The sequence below is a fragment of the Colius striatus genome, chromosome 22 (genome assembly GCF_028858725.1).
Source record: "Colius striatus isolate bColStr4 chromosome 22, bColStr4.1.hap1, whole genome shotgun sequence".
In the NCBI taxonomy this organism is placed as follows: domain Eukaryota; kingdom Metazoa; phylum Chordata; class Aves; order Coliiformes; family Coliidae; genus Colius; species Colius striatus.
In genome coordinates, this window is record NC_084780.1 from 2,808,822 (window position 1) to 2,833,788 (window position 24,967).

General features: G+C 58.1%; 1 protein-coding gene across 2 annotated transcripts in view; it reads right to left on the reverse strand.

The window, feature by feature from the left end:
• Positions 1–24,194, reverse strand: part of SCUBE3 (signal peptide, CUB domain and EGF like domain containing 3) — a 42,851-nt gene extending 18,657 nt beyond the window's left edge. Inside the window, exons 1-6 of one of the 2 annotated variants that reach the window (XM_062013817.1) lie at positions 24,110–24,194; positions 14,170–14,292; positions 12,978–13,103; positions 9,420–9,554; positions 5,860–5,982; positions 4,220–4,336 (exon numbers count right to left, since the gene is read on the reverse strand). In XM_062013817.1, the coding sequence (XP_061869801.1) occupies positions 4,220–4,336; positions 5,860–5,982; positions 9,420–9,554; positions 12,978–13,103; positions 14,170–14,292; positions 24,110–24,194 (709 nt within the window). Of the gene's footprint in view, positions 1–4,219; positions 4,337–5,859; positions 5,986–9,419; positions 9,555–12,977; positions 13,104–14,169; positions 14,293–24,109 lie in introns of both variants that reach the window. The other variant, XM_062013816.1, reaches the window with a different exon arrangement.
• Between the last annotated feature and the right edge of the window lie 773 nt (positions 24,195–24,967).

The window sequence follows — 24,967 nt, forward strand, 5'->3', positions numbered from 1 at the left end:
TTACATCCCCCTCGGTAGAGATAGACAACGAAAATATTTACCATTAGAAAACGTCTCAAGGATAACGTGTTGCTGGAAGTGTCTCTCCCCTGTTTAACATTATAGAAAAGTGATTTAGAAGCAGTCTCCAGCAAGGAGCTTGGTCACACAGCCATGGGTTCAGCTCCTGCCCTTCCAGCCTGCTGGAAGCTGTCTCTTTGTCTCTTTAGTACTATGATTATTCTCCTCCCACCTCCCAAAAAGAGCCCAAACCCCAATAGGTTTGGGTGTGATGCTCCTGACTTCAGCTGTGAGAAGCAGCCCCTGTCCCTGCAGCCCCTCCCTGCCCTCGTGCTGTGCCCCATGCAGGAGGGACGAAGCGTGTTACCAGCAGCGTTAGTGCAGCCCGTTAGTCTGGGGGAATCGAGGTCCTCACCCTCACTGCAGCACAACCAGCAGGTGCTGGGGCCAGCTTGCAGTCCCTGAGAGGAGCTGTGTGGCTTGCTGCACAGCCACGGGCTTTGGGAAGGCGACCACAGCCTGCCAGTGGCACTGGCGCTGCTTGGCTCGGGCAGCCAAGCTAAAGCCATGTGTGGCAGCCCCAGTGAGACACAGCCCCAGGGTGCTGAGCACCTCAGGGAGCACGTGGGAGCCTGAAGTGGCCAAGAAGGGGCTGAGAGCAGCCTGAGCAAGGCTGCAGATCCCCCAAACTGGGACTGAAACACACAGTGATCACTTCGGCGCATTGCCTCAAAAAAATTACCTTGAGCTTTGGCCTGCAAAGGAAACTCGGCCTGGCACAGCCCATCCATGGCTGGGGGATGTCCCTTCTTCGTGCCAGTCATTCTGGAGAGGGAACAAGGCACCCCAGCACTTCTTTTTGCTCCCATGTGGGGATAGAGCCTTGTGGACCAAAGCCAGAGAGTCCCTGGGCAAGCGTGTGGCTGGGCTGCTGGGGGCTGTGGGAGCATGGCCGAGCACATGCCCCTCCATGAGAAACACCAGCAGGCCTGTGCAGAGGGGGATGGTAGGAAGGGGGACAGGCAGCCCCCAGCTGTGCCTGCACGGTGCTGGGGGGCTCAGGCCAAGGATCCAGCAGCCAGGACACGGGTGCCAAGGCTGTGCAGGGACCACACATCCTCCTCAGAGAGGCCACAGTGTGCAGCGAGCCCGTGGCCACCCAGCTCACGTCCCACTGCCCTGCCTTCCCCTTCCCAGAGCCCCCCTGCACCACAGGCCCTTTGTTCTGGTGTCTCCAAGCACTGACTCTGCAGTGATGTCCACAGAGCCCCTGCTCCTGGCACTGCTGCCAGTACTGTCCCCTTCACAGAGCCGGGGCGATGCCACTGCCAGAGCCTGGGCATGGCTCAGGGAATCGCCCACGAAACTTCAGCTGCATTTAGTTACTTTCTCAGTCTCATCACATCTCCTTCCCACCCAGCACCAGTGGGTGACTGAGGGGACAGTGATGACCCTGCTGTACCCCAAATATCAGCAGGAGGGAGCTGCAATGATGCCCTGGCTTGCAAATCACACAATCCCAGCATGGTGAGGGCTGGAAGGGCCCTGCAGAGCTGCTCCAGCCCCTGCTCCAGCAGGTTCCCCTGGCTCAGGGGGCACAGGAACGTGTCCAGGTGGGGTTGGAAACCTCCTGAGCAGGAGCCTCCACACCCTCCCTGGGCAGCCTGGGCCAGGGCTCCCTCACCTCAGCACCAAAGGACTTTCTCCTCCTGTGCCAGGGGAACTGTTTGTGTCCCAGCTGATGCCCATTAGCCCTTGTCCTGGCACTGCAGAGAAGTGTGTCCCCATCCCCCTGACACCCACCCTTTAGGCACTTGTGTTGCTGAGCTCCCCCCTCAGTCTCTTCCCCAGGCTGAACAGCCCGAGGTCCCTCAGCCTTCCCTCATAAAGAAAATAGATGTTCCCTTCCCCAAGCCAAAATCCGCACCCACTGCAACAGCTTTGCATCTCCCCGTGGCTGCTGCACCCTGAGCCTGCTGGAGGGTGAGTTTATGTGTTTGGGGTGTTGTGGTGGGTTGGTTTGTTTTTTAAAGGCTGCTTTTGGAGCACAAATGTCTAAGGTCATCAGCCTGCTCTCGCTGCTCCCCCTCCCCCTGGAGCCTGCAGACGTTGGGAGCCATTAGGCCGGGCCCTGCTCTGCTCTCAGGCATGTTCCTCATTAGCTGCATTTTTAAAAGCAGCAATAAAAAGGGAGAAAAATGAAAAACACCGGCCATGGCCTAATGAAACTGTCACTCCAAGGGGCTGATTGTGCTTCCTGCCCTGTGGTGTGATCTGAAGGGAACCTGGAGCAGGGGCCTGGCCCCGGCAGCCCATCAAACGCACCGCGTACAATTTCAAAGGCCGCGGCCCGGGGAGGGAGTTTGTGTTTCCCCTTTGCTGGAAACTTTATTCCCCTTGAAATGATGAAACGTTGGAGAGGAAATGGGGAAGGGGCGAGAGAGATGGGGGAGGGCTGTTTGCTGAGCCCTGGCCATAAAATAGGAAAGGGTGGTTATAAAGATGCGAGCAGGTACCTCGGCTGGAAACCTGCTGGTTGGGCATCCCCACGGGGCAGCTGCCAGCTCCATGGAGCCACAGCACAATCCCACAGTGTTCCTGGGGTTCAGGAATCCCCCAGGGCATGGGGAGCCTGAGGGACTGCACATCTGAAAGGGATGAGAGAGGCAGGGCTATGGGTTTGGGGCTGGTGCTGCTTCTCAAATCATTGAATCACAGCATGGGGGAGGTTGGAGGGACCTTTAGAGCTCATCCAGCTCAACCCCCTGCAGAAGCAGCTCCCACCTAGATCAGGGAGCACAGGAACGTGTCCAGGTGGGTTTTGAAGCCCTCCAAGGAAGGAGCCTCCACACCCTCCCTGGGCAGCCTGGGCCAGGGCTCCCTCACCCTCCATCGCAGTGTTTGATTTGCCCCAGGGAGGTGGGTGGGATGCAGCAGCTCCAGTGGGAGATGCCTCCCCAGCAGATACAGTGCAGAGCACGAGGGAGAAGAGGGAAGGTTTTGGTGAAGGCCACAAGGATGAGCAATTTTGGAAAGCTCCAAATCCCACCCTCACATCTGCAGTATCCAGGGTCCTAGTCCTGAGGGCCTCTGGCAACCAGGCCCCTCTTGAGCAACCACGAGAGGCTTTGGAGAGCTGTTCTCCCCTCCCCCTGCACCCAGCAGGTCAGGAACATCATTTCAGTGCCAAACCTCCCCAAACCCTCACACCCACATAGGCACCACGTGCACAGAGCCCTCCCTGCCTCCAGCCAGGAGGAACACACCACCCAAAGCCAAAGGCCCTGTGGGAGCAACACAATGACCCCACGGGTGGGACGGGAGGCAGGGGATGGCGGGGCCCAGAGGCTACAAGTGCCTGCAGCAGCCAGGAGGGACTGGGATTAATCCTGGCAGTGTCTGGGTGACAGCAGTGACACAAAGGCTTTGCTGGGGCTTCAGCCCCCGGCGTCCTCCGAGCCCGCAGGGACCCCCCAGCAGGTTGGAGGCTGCTCTGTTGAGGACAGAGTCGTCTTTGGAAAGCACAGAGGGGTTTCTGTTCAGGCTCAGCAGGGACAAGGGAAGCCAAAACCTCTCTCTTGCTTTCAATTCCTTTTTCTTTTGCAAGAACACATCTGTGCAGAGCAGCTCGTGGTCTTTGTCACTCCCTCAGTGTACCATTTCTTAAAATCAAATCAGCTGTTCAACGGCACCAGTGAGTGAGACCAGCAAACCCATCTCTGCTTGGTGTTTTAGGATTTGAAGACACCCAGAGGAAAGGACAATCCTGGGGGTCAGGTTCTTGGGGCTTGGGGATTTCTTTGTTTTGCAAGACAATTGTTCCTGAGCCGAGGCCTCACGGTGCCAAACTGGAGCAGAGCGGCACGGGCAAGTCTGTCCCCTCTCTGCCCTCCCTCAGTGCTGCCAGGGACAATGACAACTGCCAGCATGGGGACATCCTCACCCCTCTCCCTCCAGGAGCAGAGGCAGCCAGGGATCCCTGCCCACAGCCCAGCACAACAGACCTGGCCACAGACATCCCCTGGAGCATCCCCACGGCCGAGCAGAGCTGCCTCCCCGTGCCCTGCACCTACCCCCTGGCCCTCACACAGGCACCAAGCAAAAGGAAACACCACATCCCCCCAAAGCTGGAACAGCCCCCTCCTCACCTTTACCAGGCAAAGAGCAAATGGCCCAGGGAGGAGGATGAAGCACCCTGTGCCCTGCAGCTCACACCTACCGATGCACGTCACCCCGTCCGAGTGCAGCAGGAACTTGACGTGGCAGCCGCACTTGGGCCCCTGGTCGGTGTCGTCACACGTGTGCTGGCAGCCCCCGTTCCCGTAGTTGCAGGTCACTGTGGGAGGCAAAACACAGGCCATCAGCTGAGGCTCCAGCCCTTCTCCTCCCCCAAGCAGCATCCACAGGTGGTAGCGTGAAGCTGGCTTGGAAAAACCTTGTCTGGACCCTCTGAGAGATCCCTCCTGGGTCATTGCTGAAGTCCTTCAGTTTTCCCTGTGGGATCCCAGCAGATGCAAACTGAGTGTGGGCAGCAGGGCCAGGGAGGTTCTGCTCCCCCTCTGCTCTGCCATAGCTGCTGAGGCCTCATCTGGAGTCCTGGGGCCAGCTCTGGGCTCCCCAGCTGCAGAGGGACAGGGAACTGCTGGAGAGAGGCCAGTGCAGGGACAGCAAGATGCTGAGGGGATGGAGCATCTTCCTTGTGAGGAAAGGCTGTGGGACCTGGGGCTGCTCAGCCTGGAGAAGAGACTGAGGGGGGAGCTCATTAATAGTTACAAATATCTCACTGTTGGGTGTCAGGAGATTGGGGCAGCACTCTTTTCTGTTGTCTCCACTGCCAGGACAAGGGTGATGGGCATAAGTTGGAACACAAACACTGCCACTGGCACAGAAGGAGAAAGTCCTTTGGTGCTGAGGGGAGGGAGCCCTGGCCCAGGCTGCCCAGGGAGGGTGTGGAGGCTCCTTCTCAGGAGGTTTCCAACTCCACCTGGACACATTCCTGTGCCCCCTGAGCCAGGGGAACCTGCTGTAGCAGGGGCTGGATGAGCTCTGCAGGGCCCTTCCCACTCCCTCCATGCTGGGATTCTGCGATTCTATGAAACTCTCACATGATTTTCTGCATCTTCCGCTTGGATACCTGCTAAAAGCCCCCAGTGGAGCCTAGGCAAAGGGAACAAGTGGGTAGGCTGCCCCTGACCCTGGATCTGGTGTTACAGGGGAAGGGTGAGAGTTTCTCAAGCTCTGCAGTGACTCAGGTGCTGCTGGGACTCTCTGCCAGCCCTCCCCGGGGGGCAGGGCGTGCTGTACCCTGCAGTTAGCTTGGAGGAAGAATAGGTTTGGAGGATTAAAACTCCATTTCATCAGCAATTTTACACATTTGCTGCAGACAGCAAATGAGAAACAAAAACAATTGCATAAACACATACATATCTGTGTAATAACCCTGGCAGTGCCAGCAAGGTGCTGGCAGGACATCAGACAGGCCGAGAGCACCACGTCCTCCAGGGAGAGGATTCCCGGCTCCTCCTGTGCCCATCACACTCCCCCTGCTCATGCCCCCTTGGGAAGGCAAATCAGAGGGGCAGGGACAGGGGATGCTGTGCCTCTGGGACTCTTTTCAACTGCCATCTGAGCCCACTCAGTGTAAGGGGGAGGGGATGCCAGGAGCATCATCTGCAAGGGCAACAGAGGCAGAGCTGGGCATGCCAGAAGGAAATGAAGCCAGAGGGCTTTAGGCTTTATAAATCAACCAGTACCAGGGTGAGTCAGGGCTTTGCAGCAGGGCCAGGAGGGCCCTGAACCACTGGAACAAGGTCAGGGGTCCCTGGGAGGCTGTATTCCCAGCCCTGGAGTGCTGCTTACGTTTGCAGTCACGCTGGTTCTTGGTGAGCTCGAAGCCGGGGCGGCACTCGCAGGCGATTCCCCCCTTGGGGGTCTCCCGGCAGATGTGGGCACAGCCATGGTTCTTGTTCATGCAGTTCATTCCTTCTAAAAGAGAGAAGGAAGCAAAGAAAAGCTCCAAAAGGTCTCTGGCACCAGTAGGATGTCGGGGTGGGACTGGGATTGGGGAGATGGGGGCAGAGAGGAGAAAAACCTTGTGACAAAGACATTCATGGGGACAGGAGAACCCTGGGCAGTGTCAAAGGGCAGCACCCCCTGGCACAGCACAAAGCCACCTGGAGCTTTTAACCTTTGGTTCCCTCTCAATGCCTTGGGCAAGACTCTGCTCCCACACCTCAGGGCTGGCAGCTGCCCAGCAGCCCTGCCTGGCACCAACAGGAGAAGGAGGATGGGATGGGTCTGTTTGTGGTTAAAGACCCCTGGGCAGCAGTTGTGGGATTGTTCAGGCTGGATGTGAGGAGGAATGTCTTTGGTGCCAGGGCTGTCAGGCATTGGAAGGGGCTGGAGTCACCATCCCTGGAGGGGTTTCAGAGCCAGGTGGGTGTTGCACTGAGAGCAATGGGCTGGTGGGTGATAGGGCTGGGACAGAGGCTGGATCCATGAGCTTGAAGGTCTCTTCCAGCTGAAATGATTCTGTGATTCAATGTTCTGCTACACAGGGGAGGGTTTTGCAGGGGGCAGAGCTGGTGGGACAGCCCTGGAGCTGCTCTGCTGGGATAAGCCCTGGACTGTGCCTGAAGCTATGAGGAGGATCCACACACTGGCAGCCTCTGGGGAATGAGGGGTTGGGGAGCTGCTGGTTCCCATTATTGGAGCTGCCATTCTGCCCTTGCTGACCCATCCACAGTCCCCTCCTGCCCTGGCCTCTCACAGGGACTCTCAGCTGCAGACAGACAGGTTCAGTGGATGCAGAATGTGGCATTAACAGGAGTTTAACAGACATTTATCAGATCCCACAGAAAGCCAGAGATGGCCCTGTGGGAGATGCAACTGCCTGCTCAGGGCCTTCTTCTGGCAGAGACCCCCAGTGCTGAGCCCACCACGGGGCAAGAGATGCTGGCAGCAGGATGGGGGATGGAGCAGGGCTGCTAGCCCGTGGGATTCCAGTAGGAAGGTCCTTGGGGAGTCAGGGCCTCTGGAAGGAGGATGCTGAGATGTACCAAGCATGCACAGAAAGGGGCAAAACCCACAAGCTGGAGCCCGTGGCTGTCCCAGGCTGCTGCCAGTCATCTGCCCCAAAGATCCTGCCTGGCTCTGTTCCAGGACAGCAGGATCTGATCCATCTGATCACCCTAATTGCAGTGGCAGGGGAGCCCTCTGTTACGAGCCTCCTGCCTCCAACCACACCAGCCCTCCCTTCCCTGGCTTCTGTACTGAGGCTGGGAACCCCCAACCTGTGGGGAGCCCCATTCCATGCCCCCAGCACCCTCCAGCCTTCCCTGGGGACAGGATGCTGCTGCAAAGCCCAGTGCTGCACCCAGCCCTGCCCTGGGAGCCCTGGGATGTGCAATGTCTCAGGGATGCTGTGACAAGCCAAGTGCAGGACCTGGGGCTGTTCAGCCTGGAGAAGGCTGAGGGGGGACCTCAGCAACTCCTACAAGTCCCTAAAGGCTGGGTGTCAGGGGGATGGGGACACAATTTTTTCCTGCAGTGCCCAGTGCCAGGACAAGGGCTGATGGGCATCAGCTGGAACACAAACAGTGCCACTGGCACAGGAGGAGAAAGTCCTTTGGTGCTGAGGGGAGGGAGCCCTGGCCCAGGCTGCCCAGGGAGGGTGTGGAGGCTCCTGCTCAGGAGGTTTCCAACCCCACCTGGACACGTTCCTGTGCCCCCTGAGCCAGGAGAATCTGCTTGAGCAGGGGGTTGGGCTGGAGCAGCTCTGCAGGGCCCTTCCCACCCCCACCATGCTGGGATTCTACAAAATGCTCTCAGCCTTTACTCTGAAGAGCAGCTTTTCTCCTTTTCTCTCTCCTCCTTTTACATTGCTGCCCTTTACAGCCTGGCAGCATCTCTGCTGCTTCCCAGGCAGACACAGACCTCAGGGGCTGCCCCTGCCCTGCCACGCTGCTGCTGCCCTGGGGATGCCACCTTCCAGAGGAGCCTTATCCCAAAGGCCAGCAGCCAGCAGCAACCCCCCCAGCACATCCCAGCAGACCTGTGGGCCCTGGTTCCCCTGCAGGCTGGGATGGCTGCACATTGTTTTCCTAAGAACTGCTGGTGAATCCTCCAGGACACAGCATCACAAACTCCTCCTTTGCTGCCTGACACCAGGACACAGCAATCCCTCAGTGCCTGCAGCCACCACCCTGAAGGGAGCCCTTGAGCTTTGCAGCCTCTTTAATCTTTCCTCTCCCTACAACATCGTTGTCTGCTCTCATATTGGGGTTTAAAGGCACTGATAAACCAGTGAGCCCCAATCCTTGGCCTCTTCTTACTGGGAGGGACTGGCCAGTGTGAGGGAGAGGGCTGTGGTACTGCTCAATGGGGATCCTGGGATCCATCCCCTGGGGCTCCCAACCCAGCATCAGAGAGAGAGAGTAAGGCAGGAGGGACACTGAGAAACAAAGAGCAGAGGGAAAGGAGAAAGTCTCTTGCCAGAGTAGAAGATGAGACAAGGAGTTGGCAAGGACTCCAGAAGGAAGGAAGCAGCCATAACATTGAGGTTTAGCTCTCTAATGGAATGTTTCTGCCTTGGCAGTGCCCAAGGAGCCAGGAGTAAAGTCAGAACAGGCTTTAACCTTGGACCCCAAATTGTCCTCAGCTCTCCACTTTTTCCAGGCTCACAGCCTGGGGACCAGCTGCAACCTCCCAGCAGCCTCTCCTGAGCCCAGGCTTGGGCATGTAACAGCTACAAGTTCAATCTCAGGGTGCAGGAGCAATACAAACATCCCTGGGCCAACAATACCCAGCAGCCATCCAGCTCAAAAAGTCAGCCTGAAATCCAGCACCTGCATCCCTGTCCAGGGCACAGAGGGGGTGGGCAGCCAGGGTGGGCACACAGGGGATGGGGATGCAGGAGATGGCACCGTGGCTGCTGAGCCACCCTGGGCTGGGCAGGAGGGACCCACAAACCCTCATCCAGCTTTGCCAAACAGCAGAGAGAAAAATCATCAGAGATGTGAAAAAAACCCCACCCCAACCTCTTTCATTTCCTCCTATTTTGGCTCAGAGCTCACTCCAGATGGCAGCAATTTCGGGCTGATAGCGAGCCCAAGGGTTTGGTGCTGAGCAGAGGTTGGGTCTCCCAGGGCAGCCTGAGGATCTCCCTGTACCTTGGAGTTAATAAGATGCTCTGGGTACAGGATTAACTTCCTCTGCTGGGGATTATGGTGCTCAAGGAAGGGGCCTGTGAGGGTTTTGTTACCGAGATGAGATGTTTGTTCACCCCACAGCAGCTTCCCCCAGGGTGCTCAGGAGAAACGTGCCTTGAACCTGGCAGCACTGGCACCCAAAGCCAGGCACTGTGCAGGGCTGATGGGGGACAGATGGGTGCAGGCAGGGAGGGGGAGCTGGGCACCAACCTTCAGGGCGCTGGATGCAGGTGTGCTGGTTGTCACTGAGGAAGAAGCCCTCCCTGCAGAAGCACTCGTAGCTGCCCATCATGTTGACACAGGTCTGCTGGCAGCCGCCGTTGCCCTCCGAGCACTCATCCAGGTCTGCGAAGGGAAGGAAGGGGAAGGGGTGAGCCAGGCTCTGTGGCACAGCCAGGGGATGGCAACTGGGCTGGGACAGATTTGCTAAGGTGGCAAATTACTTCTGGTTTGCATCTGTGAGCCTCCCCAGCCAGAAGAAAGGCACGTGGAGGGGATAAAGGCAAAGCACGGCGAGGGGTGGGTCACAGAGCCCAGACACCTTCCCCATCTGATGGGCAGAGAAGAGCCAGCCTTGATTTACACCAGGGAACACCAAACCACAGAGAAAGGGATCTTCCTCATCCTGGGACTCCCAAACTGGCCAGGATGCTCAGCCAGGGGCTGTGGGTGTCCCAGCCTGTGGCCAGCTGGGGATGCCTGCACTTCATTAGGGGCAGCTGGGAAACCTTCCCTTAATTACTTGCAAGGAAACTCTTGCCCCAGCAGCTCTGCTCCCTCAGGCCTGTTTTGGTTTAACAGATGAAGGCTGCAAGGGGCTTGAAGCAGTGATGCCCTTGCCCCAGCTGCTCCTGCTCCATCCCTCAGGTAATGAACAGCAGCAGCCTGTTGCTCTCTCCAGAGGGTTTTTGGGCACAGTGGTCCAAGCTGAACCCCACTGGTGCCCTGAGGTGCCAGAGCAACCAGGAGACCAGGCTCGGGCAGAGAGGCAGAGCCCTGCCACAGCTGCCCCTCTGTCCACAGCCCTGAGGCCTGGTGATGCCATTGGGCCAGGGGGACCTGTGCCAAAGGAAACCTGCCATGAACTGGAGTGTGGCTGAGGGCAAAGCTGAGCCCTGCAGTGCCAGCCCCAAACACCACACCAGCGGCTCGGTGACAGCACATGCTGGGGGGCTCCTGGCACAGCACCCTCAGAAACCCCCTGCTAGGTGGGTGTCCCAGCAGTGCTGGTACCTTGCATGCTGCCCTGGGAGATGCTCAGAAATCAAGGCAGGGCTGTAGCTCCAGCTGGAAACTGCCCTGTGAGCTCAGCCCAGGAGCACCCAATGAACCTGCCAGCTTGGAAAGGAGATGCTGAAACATCCTCCTCTGCCCAGGTGGCTGCAGGGCAGGCTGGGGCTGCTGGCCATGCTGCAGCCAGGCACCCAAGGGCCATCCCCTGCCATGGCAGGAGGCTTGCAGCTCCTCCTGAGGCTCATCCCAGCCAAGCTCTGTCCTGCAGATGCCAATAACTCTCCTCAAATCCCCCAGCTCACAGCGAGGGCTGTGACATCTCCTGCCTTCCCCTCAGAGCCCCACACACAGAGATGAGGGGGCAGCTGTTCAAAGCCCCAGCTGAAACGAGACTCCACTGCTCTAATACCTGTTTTATTAAATGCAATGGAGATGGGCAGAAGCCAGCAGGGCCTGGGTCAGGATGGGAGCCTCAATTCCTGTCCTGGTTCAAAAGGTCACCCGGGGTGGGCAATGGGGGGGCAGCAGGCAATGCACCCCGACCCACCTCCAGCTTGGGCACTGCCTGTGGCACCAGCAGAGCCTGGGCATGAACCTCTGCTTTGCTCTGCTGCTTTCTCAGGGGATGCTCACAGGCTGGGCAGGATGGGGGGAGAAGGAGGATGGGAAAAACCCACCAGGGTTCATCCCTGCTCTGCCCCCAAAGAGCACTGAGCAAACCCAGATGAAGCACAGAGGATCTCAACATCCTCATCTGTAACATAGGCTGCAGAAGATAAACCTGCACCACCCCTGGCCAAACATCACGTCTGAGATGCTGGGATGAGCCTCAAGGGAGGGAACCGAGACTGGCCTCCAGGAAGCCCCTGGCCCTGCTGCTCCCTAGCCACCCCCATCCCCTCCCACCCAACTCTGTAAACACACCATGCCTGCGGCTGGCCGAGCCCGGCTTTCCTTTCTTCTCCTCGGGCTCATCCTCCCCGGGGAGGGGAAGGCAGAGCCGCCTCCTCCCAGCTGTGTAAATGTCCCCCCGCCCCCTTCCCCAGAGCCCGCACCGAGCGCGGGGATGCTGCTTAATGCAAAGCGTATGTGGCCGTGCTCCCTTCTCCTCCTCCCGGTGATGAGCTCATTAATGATCCCCGTGCAGGCGCTAATTGGGAGCCAGCCCGCGCTGGGCTGAGCGGCCCCGTGCCCCGGGAGGAGGCGGCTGCGGGGCACGGGCAGCGCCGGGGCTGTGCCGGCAGCTGGGCTCCGGATGGGGTTTGGGGCGGTGGGAAGTGCTGGGGAGGATGCACGGGCTCTGGAGGCAGATGGCAGGTTTGTCTTGGCCCGGGGATTATTTACCCAGTCCCTCTGCTGCTTCCCATCCCCACCACGTTTGCTATTAACTCATCTATTTTGGCAGGTGCAGGGCTGACCTCAAGAGCGAGCTGAGCCCCAGGGCAGCTCCTGGAGCAGAGCTGCCAGCCTGGCCACTCACCACGGCTGTGGGGAGCCTGGCTGCTGCCCAGCAGCCCCAAACCCAACCCTCCTGGTCTTTCCTTACCCCAGTGTCCCCCCAGTGTAGGGATGGACAAATAGAGCAAGTTTTCCACCCATCATGGAGCATCCTGGCCCAGCATCACCTCTGGGCAGTGGGGAGCAATCCTGTCCCCAGGGGGCCATTGTGCCATGAGACATCCTGTAGCCAGCTGCCTGCCCTGGCAGTGCCACCACAGTGCCCTGGGTTTGAGGGAATCAAAGCTTGAGAGGTGCCTGGTGAAGAAAACCAGCCACATCAACCCCAGGCACTGCTACAAGCCTGGGGCACAATGGCTGGAAAGCTGTCCTGCAGAAAAGGGCCTGGGGGTGTTGATCAACAGCAGCTGAACATGAACCAGCAGCGTGCCCAGGTGGGAAAGAAGGCCAAGGGCATCCTGGCTTGGATGAGGATGTGTGACCAGCAGGCCCAGGGTAGGGATTGTCCCCTGTGCTGGGCCCTGGGGAGGCTGCAGCTCCAGGGCTGTGTCAGTGCTGGGCCCCTCACTCACTGCCACAGGGACACTGAGGGGCTGCAGCGTGGCCAGAGCCGGGCACAAAGCTGGGGAAGGGGCTGGAGCACAAGGGGGCTGGGGAGGGGCTGAGGGAATGGGGGTGTTGAGGCTGGAGAAGAGGAGGCTGAGGGCAGCCAGCAGCACTCTCTGACACTCCCTGACAGGAGGCTGCAGGGAGCTGGGGGTCGGGCTCTGCTCCCCAGCCATGAATGACAGGCCAAGAGGCAATGGGCTGCAGTTGGCCCAGGGGAGGCTGAGGTTGGAGCTGAGGCAGAACTGTTTCCCTGAGAGGGGTGTGAGCCCCTGTGCCAGGCTGCCCAGGGAGCTGGGGCAGTGCCCAGCCCTGGAGGGATCCCAAAGGCTGGAGCTGAGGTGCTGAGGGGTCAGTGCTGGGCTGGGCAGGGTGAGGGCAGGGCTGGGACTGCAGCAGCTTCAGGGGCTTTTCCTAGCACAGTGACTCAATGGGAGCCCGGGGTGCACACACAGGGGCTGCCACACTCACCCAGGCAGTTGTGGCCATCGTGTGCCAGGCGGAAGCCGTCGTAGCAGGTGCAGCGGTAGTTGCCGGGGATGTTGACGCACTCGTGCACGCAGCCGGCGTTATCCTCCCGCTCACACTCGTCCACGTCTGCAGAGAGAGGAGGGCAGGGAGCTGTGGGGCTGCCCCAGCCCAGCACAGCCAGTGCTGTTCCCCAGCTCCAGTGTGTTTGCCTCTCAGCTCATGCTGTGCTTGGGGTCTCTGCTGTCTCTGCTTATTGCAGCAGGTTCCCAGCTTCGTTATCACTTCGAGCATCTCTCTCCATACCCTGCAAAAACACCCACTGTGCTCCCTGGTCTGGACCCTGGGCTTTGCCAATGCACTGGTTTAAAGCCCTAGCAGTGTGTTGGAATCACATGGGACTCCCCAACTGTGCTGGGCAGAGCTGCCCACCTCCATGGCAGAGCCTTGCTGTGCCTGGGGCACGCTGTCATCCCTCTGCCACCCCTGCCCAGCCCAGCCCAACCCTGCACCCTCTCTGAGCACAGGCTGGAATTCTTCCCCTGTCCCATTCCCACTTTCCTACTGCTGCTCCTCCAAGGAAATCATGTTCTTTCCATGCCCCACTCAGCTGTACATATCAATATCTACATCTACATTCAGATCTATATCTATACATCCATATCTACATCTATATATACACCTACATCCATATCTATATGTACATCTATATCTATATATCTCCATTTACATCTCCATCTCCATCTATACCTATATCACCTATATCTGTACCTGCATTTACATCTACCTGTATATCTATGTCTACATTCTACCTATATCTCTGTATCTTACTTCCAAGCTGCTCATGTTTTAGCTGCTAACCCCAGTTCTGCAGCCCCTGGGTTGGAAATCCTGCAGGGCAGAAAAAGCCCAGCTTCATTTACAACCAGCCCCTCCAGGTGACCCTCCTGGGCCTGGACACCCCCAGCCTTGCAAACGTGGCTCTTTGCAGAGCAGGGGAGGGAGCACAGACAGCTGCCACTGGCACCAGTAAGGACAGTGACATTCCTCTCCATCCCCACGCACTGCAGGGTCAACAGGCCAGAGGATCGGGGTAGAAAAGGGGAATTCTGCAGTTTTGCAATAGGCCTGTTGCAAGAGCTGAGGAGCCACTGCCTGTCCTCCCTGGAGGGCTCCAGCTCCAGGGTGCCCCTACCTTTGCAGTGCTTCCCATCACCGGTGTAGCCAGACTTGCAGATGCACTTGTAGGACTTGGGGGTGTTCTGGCAGATGGCATCGATGTGGCAGTTGTCAGTCCCCTCCACACACTCGTCCACGTCTGCACAGGGAGAGGTGAGGGGAGCGATGGAGAGAGCTTTGGGGCTCTACCCCAGCGCCCCACTAGAGCCAGTGCTGGAGGCAAAGCCAAGCAGCCCCTCCAGCTTCCCAACCTGCCTGTGAACCAGAAAGGCTGGAGGGAGCAACCTCGCTGCTCTGCTCCTCAGCAGCTCCACCACAGCCAGCCCTGACACAGTGGTGATGGGCTCGTTGTGAGGATCTGCTCCCCAACAGCCCTACCCGTGTCCCTCATCCTGTACTAAGCCACCCCGAGGCTCCCCAACCCTGTCACGTGTCTGATGACAGGAAACTCTGCTCAGGCACTCGTAGTCCAGGCTGGAGCCAGCCCAGGCAGAGGTGAAAGTCTCTGTCTCCAATTAGGCACTTCCTGAGCCGACCAGTCACCCAAATAATCATCATCGCTTTCTATTCTTAGGCGTGGAGGAATGTGCAGGGATTAGCAGGGACCACACTAAATAAACCTGGGAGCCAGGAGCGGAGAGCACAAGGAAGAGATGGGAAAACCATCAAGGCTTCCTTGGGGACAGAGCCAAAATCCATGTCCCCTCCATCCCCCTCTGCCCCTCAACCCAGGACGCGGCACCGTGGTGCCCAGGACATCATGCCCAGACCACCACGTGCTGGCCTCAAGCAGCCATGCCCAAAGGTTTGCCATGGCAGAGGCCACAGGAGTGGAGGTTTTAATAGGATCTGGGAAGCAGGGAAGCCTTGAGCATGCAGGGCAGAGGTTTATGAGGAAGAGGCTGCTCACCTGGCCACTCTGCATGCCCTGTGCAGGCAGTAAGGGAGCTGTGGTGCCCGCAGTAGGCACATCTCCCTCTGTGCCTGCCCTAGCCTGGCAGGGCTGTAAGGTGTCTGTGGGAGGCTCAGTATCACCTTCAGCCCCAGGTTCAAGGCCGAGCTCCCTGGGCTCCTCTCTCTGAGACCATGCCATGGAGAGGTCACTTCTGCCACCTCACACAAGGACAGAGAGGATCTCACCCGGGGAAGAGGCCCGAGGCTCCCTCCAGCTTCCCTGTGCCTCACGAAGCAGAGCCTGATGCTGTGGAGCTCTCAGCTGCCTTTAAAACAATCTGCTTTCCAGCAAAGCCAGGAGCAGGAGTGCTCTGGGACATCCCCACAGACAGGAGCCGTCCCCGTGCGCCGGGGTGAGCGGGCGGCCGCGCCAGCCCCGGGCCGGGGCCATGGCCGTGGGAGCGGCAGCCTCAGCCCTCCCCGGCCACCCCCGTGGTTTTTTGGCCGGGAGACGTGAGTCACCCGCCCAGGGGGGAGCAGAGTTTTGCCTTTGCACCCAGGAGGCAGCACGTGCCTGAGCCTTGCATAAATATTTACAGCCTGCCTTCATATTTGTTGTTTGACATTGGCCGAGGCCCACGGCCACCACGGCCTCCCTCAGGCCGTTAATCACGGGCTGCAGGCTGACCCACCGCAGCAGGGACGGCACAGGGGGCACATGGGGGACCAGCACCCCACTCCCAGCTGGCACCAGCACCCATGGAACCCCCCAGAAACCGCCTCATCCCCAGGGAGAGGGCTGCCAGCCCACCCAGTGCTGGGGGCTGGGGGTGCTCAGAGGGGCCCTTGGCCCTTCAGGCAGCTGAGCGTGGCTCAGGGTTGGTTCCTCCTCAGCCAAACGTCACATTTGCTGCAAACCCCATCCCCGTGCCAAGGCCCCACTGCACCCCTGACCCTCCTGCAAGAGCCCCATCCTACCAACTGAAATGCACGTGCAAGTAACAAACCTGGAGCCCTGAGCTCACACCTTCCTGACCACGGGCACAGGCCTAAAGAGGCGTCTGGCACAGGGGGAAGTGTCTCCATGGCTGGCAAACAGCATCACAGTGACTGGCCAGCAGCGTGCCCAGGTGGCAAAGAAGGGCAAGGGCATCGTGGCCTGGATCAGAAACAGCACGGCCAGCAGTAGCAGGGCAGGGATTGTGCCCTGTGCTGGGCCCTGGGGAGGCTGCAGCTCCAGGGCTGTGTCAGTGCTGGGCCCCTCACTCACTGCCACAGGGACACTGAGGGGCTGCAGCGTGGCCAGAGCCGGGCACAGAGCTGGGGAAGGGGCTGAGGGAATGGGGGTGTTGAGGCTGGAGAAGAGGAGGCTGAGGGCAGCCAGCAGCACTCTCTGACACTCCCTGACAGGAGGCTGCAGGGAGCTGGGGGTCGGGCTCTGCTCCCCAGCCATGAATGACAGGACAAGAGGCAATGGGCTGCAGTTGGCCCAGGGGAGGTTGAGGCTGGAGCTGAGGCAGAACTGTTTCCCTGAGAGGGGTGTGAGCCCCTGTGCCAGGCTGCCCAGGGAGCTGGGGGAGTGCCCAGCCCTGGAGGGATCCCAAAGGCGTGGAGCTGAGGTGCTGAGGGCTGTGGGTCAGTGCTGGGCTGGGCAGGGTGAGGGCAGGGCTGGGGCTGCAGCAGCTTCAGGGGCTTTAACAACCCAAATGATTCAGTGGTTCTATGATGCCTCCAGAATCCCTCGGCCCTCGCTGGCTCTCAGGTGGGTGGTGGGAGGGATGCAGCACCAGAGACTGGGATGTGGGGCACATCCAGTGCTGACCATTTGGCAGGACGTGGTGAGTGCAGGGACTCGACTACAACGAAGCTGATGCTGAACCAAAGATCTACTGACTATGGAATTCCTGGTCCTGACCCCGCATGGTTCAGAGCCCTCCCTCAGCTCTTCCCCTCTGAAGTGATAAATCACATCTCAATGCTTCAAGTTGATGGTCCCAAGATGGGTCCCAGACCACAGACTGCCACATAGGTGGGAATCAGCACCCAAGCAGCACACACATCCATCCCCTAAAGACACAAGATGTGAAGCATCCACCAGACATCACACCACTGACATTTTCCCATCCCTTTGCCAGAAACCTTCACTTGAGGGGGGGTATTTTCTATTTCTTCTTCCCCCTGCACCCTCAAACACAAGACAATGAACACAAACACAAGAACATCTGCAGGGTGCTGGACACGGTGCTGAGCCTTCCCCTGCACATGGACAGTGGGGTTGTTTTTTCTATGGCTGACTTTTTTCCATTCTGTAACTTCAAAACTCCTCTAACTTTGGAAAGATTACACAAAAGTACAAAAGAAAACATTAGGAATGTGCCACTCTGTAATTTTTCCAGAGCTGGAGACATCCTGAAAGGTTAGAGAGAAAAGAAAAGGGAAAAGAAGAAGGAAAAAGTGTGTGTGGGGAGGGGGGAAGAGCAAAGAAACACCCCCCTCAGCACCCCAGGAGCCATCCTGGGATTGGCAACGATCCCAGTTTCAGAATGCTGCAATTCTGGCTCCTAAGGAATATCCTTGAGGAATGATGGAGTGAATTGAAAAAGCCCTCTGAAAAATGAGCTTTTTTTGCATTTTTTGGTCAAGGCAAGGAGCGTTTTTCCCATGAGAGGGAAGGTTTGTCATGGGCACAGGCTGCTTTTCCTGCAGGACAATCTTCTCCTTCCAAAGAACCTCCCATGGCTGTGCTGCAGGTGCCTCCAGCCACCACCAAGGCATGAGGGATTTCATCTTCAAGCCAAGTGAAGAGAAGGTTTTGGAAGAAAAAGAAAGCCCAAATCCTTTTGGATGTTCTGCTCCTATTTGCTCTTGCAAAATCCTTGCTGGGGTGCTGCCCTCAGTGGGCTTTGCTCCGCTGAGATGGGAGCTCAGGACAGACTCTTCTGCCCCACAGGTATCAGACAGAGTGATGGCTGACAGCATGAGACTGGGGGTGGCATTATCTGCCCCAGAAACCTGGGGAGCTGTGGGTAGGACAGCAGCTTGAGGCTTGGGGACCACAGGGAGACTTCATCCCAGCTCAGTGTGTGTCGGGAGCCTCCCTGGGATTACTTGGAAGCTTGAAAGCTTCTCCTAGCCCTAAACTTACTTCTTACTGCTCTTGAAAGCTCCTCACTTACTTACTTGAAAACTCCTCCTTACTCCTCTTGGAAGCTCTCCTGGCCCTAAACTGACCCAAGAAGCCCCTCAGGCAGCCTGCTTGTCCCCCTGCTTGGGGGGGACATTTGAAGTCCAGAGCCCACATCCCATTGGGGTTTTTGAGGGGTTTTCCAGCCATCACCCTCATGGATAATCAGAGATGCCCTTTATTTTACTCAAAGCTGTCTGGAGCGAGTGTCAAGCGGCTGGCACAGCCGGGCACATCACACCCCTGAATCCTCACAGCTGGGGAACTCAGTTTGGACGTGGGGACCCGGCCGTGTGGCCTCGCTCCCTGCCCACCTCAGCCCCCGCCAGCCACGCTTTGGGGCTAACGGGGGCTGGCCAGAGGGCGGGAGCGGTGCCGTGCCAGGCCGTGCGCAGGGCAGAGGCTGTGGCGCTCGCCCCGCGCCTCGGGCCATGGTTTTGATTCCATTGTGGGTGGGATTTTCCAGCGCTGGCTGTTGGGCCCCGTTCCGCTCCAGCTGCAGCTTTATTCTCCATTTCAAAGGCAGCGCAGGCAGACGGGTTTCAACGCCACTGCCATTTGGATGGAGCACGCCAAGAGAACAAGGGGGGGACCAGCAGCTCTCCCCCCGGGCCGGCTCGCAGCCGCCGGGGAGCCCGGCGGGGCCGGGGGAAGGCGGCGGCCATGGGCAGCGGGGCCTGGTCGGGCCTGTCCCACACGGCAGCAGCTCCTGTGCTTTCAGAGCCTGGCTTGAGGCTCTTTCCTCACTTCCCTGTTTTGTCTCCGTTTCAAAACGATAGATTTCAAAATCTTTGGTTTGTCCATAGGCTGAAAGTGCCTCTGAGTGTGAGGAGGGGGCCGAGACGGGGCAGTGAAAACCTGCCAGAAAACCCCTAAACAAACACACCCCCACCGTTGTTTTTCCTCTCTCCTGCTTCTCTCCTTTTCTCTCTTCAGCTTTCTCTTTCAAATCAGTTTGATTCTGTGTTTTTATATAGGCAACTATATTAACAGCCCCTTCTGTATAGGGATGTGTATGTAGCTGTTGGCAGACACGCAGAGTTTCCACTCGGCCTTAATGCCAAATTAAAGCTTTATAACTTCAGTAGCTCTTTTTACCGGGGTATTAATAACCACCTCAGACACTGTGGTGCAGTTTATTAATCATTTGTCCGCTCGTGCCGTGCGGGGTGGGACGGGCACAGGGCAGAGCCACGGGCAGCGGCGTCCCCTGGGAGGGGATGGCACAGGGAAGGTGGGGGGAAGGTGCTCTGTGGGGTGGCTGTTTGTAAATGGGCCAAAAGTGCATCATCTGAACTGGGGATGCCGATGCAGGTGCTGGGTGAGGGCTGCTCGCTGGGGTAGGGGTGCCGTGGTGGTGGTCCCTGGGTGGGTGCCTGTGTTTGGGGTGGGTCAGAGGGGATGTCTCTGCATCTCACTGCATGATGGAGATCCCTGCACCAGCCCCATGCAGTAGCCCAACACCCCACACACCTACCCAGCTCTCCCAAAAGCAGAGATGCAGCCACACAGTGCTTGGCCCTGCAGAGGGGAAGGATGAGCATCTGCCATTTGCAGCGAGGGCCTGGGGGGTTCCCAGCCTGGTGACCCCATCACTCCACACTCAGGTCCCACTCTGTACCCCTCACCCTGTGTTTCACTTCTCCAACACTGGCAGCACCCCAAAACAGGCATTTTTCTCATTGACACTTCCCACTCCCATGAGGGCAGAGATGGGTTGAGCTCCCCATCCCCTGCATCAGCCCAGGTCACTCTGATGGATCTCAGATCCATCACCAGATCTGGCCTCTCCTGGTTGGAAACATCCTCCATCCCCAGCCCAACTCCTTGTGCCAAGCCCAGTCACTTCAGCTCAATTCAGCCACAGTTCCTCTAAGGAGGGTTTGATACTCCAAGCCAACAGCACATTGACCTCCCCAGGGAATCCTTGTTGTTGTTGTTGCTCCTTATCAGCCTGACCGAGCTTTCCCTTAAAAAAAATGCCTGTGTTTGTTTTCAGCTTCAGGAGCAACAACTGCAAGATGTCCAGAGGGACAAGAACACACCAAAACACAGCTGCCCAGGCTTCCTCCAGTGCCACAAAGAGCAAACTTTAGTTGCCACGCTGGGTTTCTCCTAAAGCCTCTCGAGGGACTTTGATTTTTGAAAGGGAAGGTGAAGGTTACTCATGCAAAGGAAACATCTACACAGGAAAGAACTCCCACTGACTCCTCAGCAGTTTGGAGACCAGCAACACACCTTCACACTGGAAGACTCGAGGTGTCTGAATATTTATACTCCTGTTGGCAGTTACAGAAAAAACCCCTCTCCTCCCTCCTTCCCACCTCCCCCCGGCCTCCCCGCCCCGTCCTCCTTCTAATCTCGGTACGGGCATGTCAGACGCCCTCAGTCAAAGATCTCCTTTGAACTGCTGCATGTTGAAATGTTTACAGTTTTACATTTCATATTTCAGAGGGGTGGAGGGGACAGGCACAACAGTCACACACTGTGAATCCGTGAGAGGGAGGAAAGCGGAGGCCAAGGGAGAGGAGGTTGGCTGGAGATGGGAGGGGAGTCACACTGCATCTCCACACTGGGACTGGAAAGTGTGAAGACTCTTTGAAAAAGAAGGAACAAGTTTAAAATGAAGAAATAAGGCCTGGCAGTGCTGGGTCTGCAGGTGCATCCCCACTGAAAGCAGCTCCTCGGGCTGGGACTGCAGCCGTGGCTCTGCACGGACTGGCTGAAGGGCACTGGCCAAGGGCTGCTCTTCCCCACGGGTGACTATGGAGCTGGGCTCAGGACCCTGAGCTGCTGGGTGACCAGGGCTGTGGGACTGCAGGAGCTGCAAAGGGAGTACCCCAGGGAGAGGCTGTGTCTCCAGCACCACCTGAGGGATGTGCAGTTCAGCTGCAGCAAAAGGGGATGAATCCTGCAGCCACTCCAGTTCTTGGGGTGCTGCCAGGGGAGCGTGGCAAAGCCAGACCCTGTGCTGCCTGGTACAAGAGGAGGGTGCAAACCTGCTAGCTCAGGGCACAGGGAGGGGGTGATGCTGCCAGACAAGGGGTGAAGGCTTTGCTCCATTGAGATGGGAGCTCAGGACAGGCTCTTCTTCCCCACAGGCATCAGACAGACTGATGGATGACAGCATGAGACTGGGGGTGGCATTATCTGCCCCAGAAACCAGCGGAGCTGTGGGTAGGGCAGCAGCTGGGGGCTGCTGGGGCAGCTTGGCGTGGGGACCACAGGGAGACTTCATCCCAGCTGAGTGTGTGTCAGGAGCCTCCCTGGGATTACTTGGATTTATACAGTCAGTGCTCCTCTTGGAAGCTCTCCTGGCCCTAAACTGACCCAAGAAACCCCTCAGGCAGCCGGGTGCTCTGGCAGACACCCTCCAGGCCCCGCAGACAGCTCGGCTAAATCCTCCCTTCCCTTCAGACTAAACTTTCTGAGGTAAGTCAGCGTGAGAAACGAGGCAGCAAAGCCTGCCCATGTGCAGTTACCACAGCAAAACCAGAGTCCAGCGGGAGAGAGCCATCCCCAGCCTGGGACAGTCACCTGGTGAGGGTGGCTGTCCCCAAAACAGGCAGAGGCTTTGGTGAGGGCAGAGAGCTGATGTGTGCCCATCCTTGGGGCATCACTCTGCAGCTGCAGGGCAGGGGGGTGCCTGATTCTTTTCAGAAGTATCCTCCTAAAGCATGTCCCCAAGGCATATGGGGTGGCTTTGAGGAGCTAAAGGACATCTGTGCATGCAGCAAAACACAGTCCTGGGCTCCCAGAGCAAGCACAGCTTCTACCTGCCAGCAGTGACACTGGGTCTGCAAGTTCAGCCCCATCCTAGAAGGGCTGGACTCACCCCCCCAAAAAGCCCTGCCATCCCCATGGGCATCAACCTTCACCCCTCTGCAGCTGCCTCCCCCCTCTGCCAGCCCCCAGAACCCCTGGGCAGCATCTCTGGGGATTCACTCTCCCCTCTCCCTGCTCAAGCCAGCACCATCCTGAGTGTACAGCGGGGGGATGTGCCCCAGCACAGGACTGAGCTCACCTCTCTCCGCCCCCACTCCGCTCTGCTCCTTCCCCGAAGGGATCTGTCAAGTCTCTGCACGATGGAATTTTACTTTGCTATTTTAATGCAATTCTGGCTCAGGCTTAAATGGAACTGGAAACCAAAAGGCCTTAATAAATAAATATTATGATAAGAAATGAAAGCAATGCATACACTGGAGATAATTTGAGGGGGGATGAAAACCTAAGCATTCCTCTCAAAGCCTAAATCACAAAGCTGTACGTGAGAGCTGACCAAACCTTTGCCCTGGAAAAGTCTCCCCTGTGCTTGCCCAGCCTGCCCTCCTGAAAAGTCACCTTTTGTTTTAAAAACACTTTAAGCCAGATAAGACAATAGCCTTGAAATTCCTCCTGACTTTGTGGGTGACAGGGCTCAGGGCTGAAACACTCCTGTTCCTGATGTCTACAGGAGAGCTCTAGTTCTCCCCTGCCCTCCTTCATTTCATTCACACTCTATTCCATCTCACCCTATGCATAAACAAGCAACTACTACACCAGCAAGAGCCAAAGCTGCTTTTGATCAATCTTATAGACTGGTAAGTGCTATGGAAAAGGGAAAAGACACGAAAAAAACCCAACAGATTGTCTGGATAGTGGTGAAATAAGGAGAACCCCCCCTTGGAGACAGGCAAAGGGATGCAGCAGCCAGGGCTGTGTGTTTGAGTCTGTGTGCTGACAGAGCAGCAGCCCAAGCGAACACAGAGGTGCCACAGAGCCCGGGAGGTACAGACGGAGCATCCCCACAGCTCCCCGGCTGCGCTCGGGAGCGACAAACTGCGTCTGGATCCGGGAGCGGCGGAACAGCAAAGCCTCAAGTTGGTAAGGATGGGACGTCCCTCCCTTCTCCAGAGACGGGGCAAGAGCTCCCGTGTTTTTCAGGTCTTTCTGTGTTCAGCCAGCCCAAGTTCCCTGCAGCCTCCAGCCCCGCAACTCCCAGCCCCGCAGCCCCTCAGCCCCCAGCCCTGCAGCCCCGCAGCCTCCAGCCCCGCAACTCCCAGCCCCGCAATCCCCAGCCCCGCAGTCGCAGCCCCCAGCCCCGCAGCCCCCAGCCCTGTAGCCTCCAGCCCCGCAACTCCCAGCCCTGCAGCCCCAGCCCCGCAGCCCTGCAGCCCCAGCCCCGCAGCCCTGCAGCCCCCAGCCCCGCAACTCCCAGCCCCGCAGCCCCCAGCCCCGCAAACCCCAGCCCCGCAGCCCCAGCCCCGCAGCCCCCAGCCCTGCAGCCCCGCAGCCTCCAGCCCCGCAGCCCCCAGCCCCGCAACTCCCAGCCCCGCAGCCCCAGCCCCGCAGCCCCCAGCCCCGCAACTCCCAGCCCCGCAGCCCCAGACCCGCAGCCCCCATTCGACACTCAGCCCGTGCCCGGGTAAAACACAAACGCAGCCGCGGGTCGCAGTGCTGGAGGCAGCCCCTCGCCACACCGCCCTGCCTGTTATCCCCATCCCGCAGACACTGAAACCCCAAACCCACAGAAACATCTCCCCCAAACTCCCTCCAAAGAGCAGCACGTTCCCTGGGACGGGCACAGGCTCCTTCGCTCCCCCTCGTTTTCTGCCCCTGCACCTCCTGCCTTGAGATAAAGAGTCCGAACAACAGCGAAACAGCAAAGTGTAAGAAAGGCAACTCCTGGAAGAGTTTACCCAAAAGCCAACCCTAATCGAAGGCAGGAGGCAAGAATCTCTGCAAGCAGCATTTAAAATCCCCTCCACTATTTGTTGTTATTGCTGCTAATTTCTCCAGCCTGCACATAAAACCCCCAGATCTAAAGAGGAGGTCTGGCTGCTCACACACACATCGAACAGCAAACCTTCGAGCTGGGAAGATCGGGGTTTTCTCTTACCTTGACTGGCTTTATTTGCCAGCGTGTTTCCAGAGTGGAGGAGAAAGAAAAGGATGGAAAATCCAGCAATCTGCAAGGCTCCCATTGCAATCCCAGCCTGCATGGAGGAGCCAGGGGCAAGAAGGGGGATTTCTAGTGCTTTAAAGGAAACAAGAGGCTGAGCATGCGAAAGGGGAATGAGGAGGAGGAAGGGGCTCTCTTCTTGCTGTGTGTGAGACAGAGGGAGGGAAGGGAGCTCAACTGATGGAAAAAGCTTCTCTGGGATCAGTTTGAGGCTCTTGGTGTTGCTAAAGAGGAGAGAGTGAGGGCAGGAGACCCAGGGCAGTTGGAGGAAAGTGGACTCTATCGCCCTCTCTCTGGCGGCTGCTCTGATCCTTGCTCCTTCTTTTTTTCCTCCCTTAAATAATCCCAGCCAGTTCCAGTTTTGCAAGAGAGCAGCAGCAGCAGCAGCAGCAGCGGGAGCAGCAGCAGCTCTGGAGGGGGGAAGCAGGCGCCTTGCCCTGGTGCTGGGGACCTGGGAAAGGGGAGTGGAAAGGAGAGCCCCATCCAAGAAACGCCCTTTTTTTTTTTTCTCCCAGCCTTTCTTTCTTTCTATTTGGCTTTGGTTACTCCTTCCCGGCTCCCCCCCTCGCACCCCCAAGGCTGGGCTTTGCCTGCAGGAATTTACAGTCTGTGCTGGAGGAGAAGGGCCAGTAGCCATGGAGACTGCTTCCCTGGGAGCAGGGAGGTCAGGCCGAGACCATGGGCGATCAATGCATCAATGCAAAGCCCCCCGCACCCCTCAGACCCACCCCGCACCTCGCAGCCCCTCGGCCGGCGACGGCTTAGGCTGGTGGCAAGTTGGAGGCGGGGAGGGGG